At 36.5% G+C, this 7,127-nt stretch overlaps 2 protein-coding genes across 2 annotated transcripts; one reads left to right on the top strand and one right to left on the bottom strand.

The window, feature by feature from the left end:
• Positions 1-457: 457 nt before the first annotated feature.
• On the top strand, positions 458-1,594 carry LOC105328476 (uncharacterized). Its single transcript, XM_011429371.4, has 2 exons — positions 458-725; positions 841-1,594. Exons 1-2 carry the CDS (start codon positions 528-530, stop codon positions 1,198-1,200), a joined length of 558 nt encoding a protein of 185 aa, XP_011427673.3. The 5' UTR covers positions 458-527; the 3' UTR covers positions 1,201-1,594.
• A 4,057-nt stretch (positions 1,595-5,651) lies between these two features.
• LOC105328477 (cdc42 homolog) lies at positions 5,652-7,127 on the bottom strand. Its single transcript, XM_011429372.4, has 2 exons — positions 6,783-7,127; positions 5,652-6,572 (listed from the first exon to the last, which is right to left on the bottom strand). Exons 1-2 carry the CDS (start codon positions 6,978-6,980, stop codon positions 6,213-6,215), a joined length of 558 nt encoding a protein of 185 aa, XP_011427674.3. The 5' UTR covers positions 6,981-7,127; the 3' UTR covers positions 5,652-6,212.

A 7,127-nucleotide genomic window follows, 5' to 3' on the forward strand; every position in this document is an offset into this window, starting at 1 on the left:
CCGAGACCCCCAAACACTTCAAACGCGACGGCCTTGAAATGGTAAACACTTCACAAAATAGATGCATTTACAGGAATTATTCTATGAGTCCACTTTAAATGTATAAATATTGTTTTAAATGTGTGTAAATTTAAAGACCAACATAAGAGATGTGTTAATTGAAACATCATTTCTCCATTTATTGCACACATAAAGATAAACCCCTTTTCCTGGGGGTCTGAGCTCTCCCGTGGGGCTAATCCAAGGGGTCAATGTCAACAATAAACCGCGCACTATTTAAATAAAATCTGCAGAGGATGTTAAATCTGAAAGCTCTTTTTAAATCCTGATATGTTTTCTTGAAGATGACTCAACGTAAAAACCGGTGTCGATCAAACCGTTTGGTCACGGTCCAACGGACGAGGAAATAAAGCGCTTTACGTCACAATCGTGAAGGCTATATAAGACCGCTGGGGCGAGGTGCTTTACCAGTTTGTTGCTCGCTCCTATCGAAACAAAAAGAAAAATATCAACTTGAAAATTATAAAATGGTCGTAGCAATGCAGAAATCTATTCAGTGCGCTGTGGTTGGTGATGGTTTTGTTGGGAAATCAAGTTTGGTACAGAAATTTGTCAATGGTAAATTCGACAAGACTTATATAGCCACATTAAAGGATGATTACAGTGCGAAAGTATCCACAAACGGGGACGTATTCAGACTGAATGTGTCTGATATCGCCGGAGAGGTAAGCAGATCTTATTTTTATATCTTCAGAAAACCGTGTATTTCAGCTTATCATTTTCTTAGAGATGTACTATGTATCATTCCATTATTTTTATTGTTCATTTTTTGTATTGCAGCATGAAGACCTGTCCTCCATTGCAACCTCTGATATCTTCATTGTGTGCTTCAGTCTAGTAGACGATGATTCCATGGATAGCGTACTAAACTTCTGGATTCCTAAGATCCGGGCAATCGCTAAACATTCACCCATCATCCTAGCGGGGACACAGTCCGACCTGAGACAAGGGGGTCAATCCGGCCACATCGCCACTGCTGAGGGTCGGGCCCTGGCCAAGTCTATAGGGGCAGACACCTACGTAGAGTGTTCCGCCAAATCTGGATCGGGTGTCCAGGAAACCTTCCAGAGCGCCGCCATGGCAAGCATTCGATACAGCAAACGGAAGGTCAACATCTTGAAACGAGTTCTTGGACGTTGATGTGTTGGCCCGAGGAACTGTTAACTAAGCGGTCCCTGCACCGCTGTTATAAACCTCTAACGAATTGTCAGAGAGACTCCGAATTGGCTAGTTTGACTGTGTTGGCTATTGTAGTGGACATTTATCGCTACGACAACGGAATCTCGGCATCGTTCTCACTCTATTCTTCCGGGCTACAGCTGCTCCTATGCAGACCGCCCCAAGAAGCTCACAGACTCCTGATACGTGAAGCAAAGGAATAGAGGGAAAATATTGACAGAGTGTAATTGTTATTGAAACTCTAACAAATTGTACTGCCTGTCTATTTTCGACCAGATGGGTTACCATACAACCATTTGAATGAGTGTTTTAGTACTAATAATTGTATTTATATTTCAATAAAACTGTAATTGTACGTAAGAGTTGACTATCTTTGAAATTGAGAACGCTTTGTTTTTCTAATGAATGTGGTTAGAGCCAGTATTAGAGGTAAAATGGTTTCCATTGCGTAGATAGTACCATCAGTTGAGATTTCACGTACATGTATAAGAATTGGATTTTGAATTCTTAATAAGCATGCAATTAATGGAGAATAACAATTGAACAATGCCTTTTTTGAAACAATGACATCATTAGTATTAATAATTGGGCATTCAAATAATCCTTGCATCATAAACCGCGTATAATTAGCCATTATGACCGTGAATCATTAGAATCAAAATAGAACTAGGAGCAGAGTATCTATATTTAGATATTACGGACAATTTTAAATCAGGTTGCTCACTGAATTAAAAACTTGTTATTGCGTAACGAAGCAAGATTGATTTTCAAATGCTACTAAAAAGAATCAAAAGGGAAACAGATACAGGGAAGCTTATTTTCTAAAGTAGTATCTGAACAAAAAATTAATAAATATAGTAAGTGTGACACAAAGATGTGTTTTAAACGTTATATTTGAGATAGAACTTTTTCTTCATCGCGTGTGCTATAAATTTGTCATGCTAGACTTGCAACAGCTTTTATACACTCCACACGTGCATGCTCTGCAAGAAGACAATGAAGTCATAAATGTTATACCATTACATAATAACATGAAATAATTTTTAAAAATTAATTTCAGCAATGAGTCTTCTTTGTAAATCGCCTACAATTTTCATCATAACAAATATTACACTTATAGAAAAATCAAACGCAGATGACTTTTGTCTGTTCATTATTAAATTAAATTTGCGATAACATTTAATTTAAAATGCTAGTATAAATTGCCACTTTTTTATTTCTCCAAATAGAATGTGATACCGTATTCAAATGTCGTGTTTTTAGCATAGCATTAATTTATCATACCGGTTTATCAATATAATTGTTAAACATTATTGTAAATCTGTCATACTGTTAAATGTCAGAAAAAAAATCCATATACATGTACTGTGAAATCATCATTGTTCGTGGGCGATCAATGTTCGTGGCTTTCCTGGGTAACCCTTGTCCACGAATATACATCCCCAGGAACTTATATACAATCATTTGTTAAATATTTATTAGACCTAGATCCCGATTACACTACCAACGAAATTACGTCCCCACGGACAAGGAAAACTTTGGCTACCCACGAACATTGACCCCCACGAATAAAAAAATGATTCCACATTCGTATTATAAAAAAAATCACAAGATGACAATAAAAATGACCCCTGTCCCCTTTCTCTTGCCCCGCGCCCCATCCCTACATTGTATGTACGATATAGCTGACTGTATATACATGTAGAGTATTTTCAGACATAACGTAATATATAGACCATAAACCAACTGATGTACACGTCTGGCTCCCTGAGGTACACCCCAGTCTTTATCTATTCTTTAAAAAGCATGTCAGGTCGTGATTTTATGTCAACACGAAAGAAAATTTAGATACAAAGTACGTGTATCAAATAGAAATACGGGTTATTTCGGCGAGATCAAAGAGCTAGATGCTGCATGAACAGTTGAAGGAAGCGATCGGTGCCGATCAGTTCACCGACACTATGTCTGGATTCCTTGCGATTGTATTACATTCTTCACGCTATCGATTTGTTTGTGTAATTATAAATGCAAATTCAATTTGTTCTGTTGTCAACCTTACAATCTTGCCACGAAGGGTCATCGCACATCTGTCAGATTTTGGAATTCATTAGAGCTGACATCGCCTTATTTCCTTCGCTGTGTTAGCGGGGAAAATATTAACAAAAACATGCATGTAGCGTTAATTATCAGGTTTTAGCCTAGTTTTTAAAGGAAATAAAATGTAACACTATTGGCATTTCAAGAGTTATCCAGTATATTAAACGAACCAGAAATTTTGCTGAATCCTAGACTTATCAAGCTAAATCTAAACCTGCTGTAGTTGCAAAGATACAAATATGTCTATTACAGAATGTTATAGGGCAAGATTGTTCAATTTCAATTTTTTTTTTAAAATGAAAGTTTGTCTTAATAGTATAACACTTGACCAGGGATTTCAACCCTTCCCCCTCATTTTATAACCAAGGGAGTCTAAATATTGTATACATGTAAATTATAGTAAATTATATAATGATGGGCTGTACTGCCCAAAGTTGAACTGTCTGAATAAACATTTCATTATATTACCTAACGTTTGGAGACGGATTTTGAGGGCAACCTTTATATGACCAGTTGAACGGGTCGGGTATTACCAGTAGGCAATCGTGAGGTAGGGTTATGAGGGTTTTCCCATTAAATACTTTTTACTGCCAACACTGGTCAGTTTTGTAACACTCTTATCCCGGATTGACCCCTAATCGCCCTCATTCCATGTACCCGTGTAAACAACACTTTGTAGATAAGGATAATTTAAACCGTTCAAAAGTGTGGGACCCCGGAGTTGGCTGGTCATCTGAGGTTAACAGTGCCAATAAAACGTTACATAAGGGTCTCAATTGCTGAACACGTGGACAGCCCTATTGCCTATCGCTATGACGCCATGTCCTCTCTGTACATACGTAACTGTGTATATAACACTAAATATTTAAATGTACATAAAATTATCTTAATGTATTTATTATCATTCTCTGGATACGGATTTCTTCAATATGGTTTAAGTCATTAAATAAAATTTGTTTAAAAGCAACACACCATGTTTTGAAGGTAGTTTCTTTGACATACGTGAAAATCTCAAGTATGCGAAGTTATCACGTGACTGTACTTTGAATTGGAATTTTATCATTGTAAATCACCCCGTTATTTTGAAAAGTACACAAGATTGTTCAAAGGAAATTAATCTGGTGTTTCAAATTCCTTGATTTTATTTTAACAACGCAATGGTTTCATGGAATTCCACATTCAGATGCTATCTTGTCCTTAACTTTTTTACTTTTCTCGTAACCGCCATAAGTGCAATCATTTTGTCTTTATAAATATTTGCTTTTTCATATGTCATAAATCAGCCCTCAACAAGTTTATTTTTATCTAGATAAAAATACCGTCGCCCCCTACTTAACAAATTGCACCGTAAGCAGGTAACCTTTTCTTTAGATGCAACACCTGGAACTGGAAAGTTCACGTCGAGGTTCGGCTGAATGCTTTTGAATACCTATATAATATCACTGACATTAAGAGGCATTGTCGGGTACTCAGAGAATTGGACAACAATAGATGAAACTGACCACCAACTTATATTTATATCCGCTTTAGTTATCGAATAATAGAGGATATTAAGATTGTGTTTTCAGCGCTAAACTTTTATATGCGTATATGTAGATTTTAGTGTATTGAATTTTGAAATTTTGAATTTTGTACAGGGTTGTTATTATGAAAGCAATATACAAATCGGGTACATATGTATGGCAAAAATCTCTTTAATCTATATTAACAAAACGCAAACTTGTTTTTGTATTATTTCAAAAGGCTAAAATAACTTGTTTTTCGCTAAGTGTCAAACCTGACATTTTAATTTGGATTAAATAGATAATCGGTAAGACATTCCGATTAAAGTCTATATATTCCTTGATATCATAACAGAGAGAAGTTGCCAACAACCTTGTGATAACATTGACTCTAAGGATTTTTTAATTACTGAAGAATTTAATATCACCAAACCAATCAACATATTTCCCTGTAGATCTGTGTATCAGACCAGACCTTTACACTATAGTTAACAGTTTGTTAACAAGCCCTGAACATTGGAGACTGTCGAGACTGCGAATTTCACAGCTGAAAGAACTTTAATTATGGATTGTATCAATAGCAATTCATAGTAGAATTCCAAAAAATCTGTTATCAAATGTAAGAATTTCAATATGACGAATCTTGATTAAAGCATTTAAATACAAATGCTATAAGAGGCGTTTTCAAATTTTCTTTACACATTAACGGCAGATCTATTTTATGGAAATTCCATAATCAGAAACCCTTCTATTACATTTTGTAATAAAGTGTTTATTTCAATTCAGAGATATCAAATGAAACTGAAGCCAGGATAATACTATATACAAATTTTATTTCAAATCCAAATATTTGCAATACATGTATATAAAAAGATAAGTCCAAGATGATCTTTAAAAACGACTTACAGTTTGATTGCATATTAAGCGCGTTGATTACAAATAAAATTTTCAAAATCTTACATTTTGAGACATAAGCAAAGATATTATACAAATCTATTTACAGTTTTGATTGCATATCAAGCACAACTGTGCTTTCGTTATAAGTCGCTTGTGCTTTAGCGGTATCCCACGGTATGCAACGAATAGGGATTCCCATTTCCAACATTGACTTGCTGGATTCCGGGAAAATTTTGTTCTGCATTGGATAGTCCGCTGGCGTTTTTTGGGCTTTAGATTCCAGTTCCTCCGGTCGCTGGGCGGAAGCTTGTCGTTTTCAGATGACAGCTCATTTGGAGAAAGTATCAGGAACGGCGTCGGTGTCGGAAGGTCCATCCGTCCTTCCGGGGACGTTGCGGAGAGCAGGCATGTCTGCTATTTATATTTTATTCTGTAGTGACTCAAGGGCCACTGTGTCGAAGATACTTATGTCTTGTGTCAGCGTCCGAACACTCTCCTGATAATGTTCGACTTTCTTTTGCTGTGGCGAATTTTTGCATAAACAGCCTTTTCGAATACATCCTGAATTTTGAAATCCATTTTCGCTGAACATTCAATGTAATGATTAGTTTTCAACTGCTTGGCAATCAATTTCCCTTGTTCGTATGATACATGTCCCTGTTCATTCGTTTTGCGCATGTCCAGTTGAGTTCCAACAAGGATCACTGGAATGTCTTTTCCCAAGCTCCGGATTCTCGGCATCCAGAACTGTTCCACGTTATCGAGCGAATCCTTGTCCACTAGACTAAAGCAGACGATGAAGACATCGGGGTTTGGTAAGGAAGAGAGATCCTCGTGCTGTTAAAAATAAAATATTATATGTAAAATTTGGAATTTTAAAATCAAAATTTCTTTGTTAGTATGTAAAGGCTGTTATAGAGTGACATTCCAGGTGAATGTTAATGAAAAAATGCGTCGTTTTTTTTTTTTCAAATATTTCTTATTGACAACCACTTTCTTAATTTATCACCAAAGAAAGAAATAAATGTTTAAAGAAATGATTTTTACCTCTCCAGCTAGATCCGTAACATGTAGGTCATACACATCCCCACTGGCGCGGAGTTTGGTGGTGTATTCATCCTTCAGGGTGGCGACATATTCCGGGATAAAATCTCCCCGAATAAACTTCTGAATTAGTCCTGTTTTACCAACCAAACCATCACCAACCACGGTGCAACGAACGCTTTTATCTACAGCAACAACCATATTGGATATCAAGATATCACAGGACACGGAATGTACAGATATCAGAATATTGCTTCGGTGTGTTCAACACTGAGAGGTTACCAGTAAAGTGGTAGCGGGTTGAATCGTCCGGTGCCTTTTATACCCAGCTGTGGGGAACGGTCGCTG

Source organism: Magallana gigas, chromosome 6 (assembly GCF_963853765.1).
Source record: "Magallana gigas chromosome 6, xbMagGiga1.1, whole genome shotgun sequence".
Taxonomy (NCBI): domain Eukaryota; kingdom Metazoa; phylum Mollusca; class Bivalvia; order Ostreida; family Ostreidae; genus Magallana; species Magallana gigas.

Bases quoted from the DNA above. Each gene is read 5' to 3' on its own strand.
- LOC105328476 (XM_011429371.4), top strand. From the start codon at position 528: ATGGTCGTAGCAATGCAGAAATCTATTCAGTGCGCTGTGGTTGGTGAT. The intron at 726-840 runs GTAAGCAGATCT...TTTGTATTGCAG, and splicing joins TGTCTGATATCGCCGGAGAG to CATGAAGACCTGTCCTCCAT.
- LOC105328477 (XM_011429372.4), bottom strand. From the start codon at position 6,980: ATGGTTGTTGCTGTAGATAAAAGCGTTCGTTGCACCGTGGTTGGTGAT. The intron at 6,573-6,782 runs GTAAAAATCATT...TATTTTTAACAG, and splicing joins TTACGGATCTAGCTGGAGAG to CACGAGGATCTCTCTTCCTT.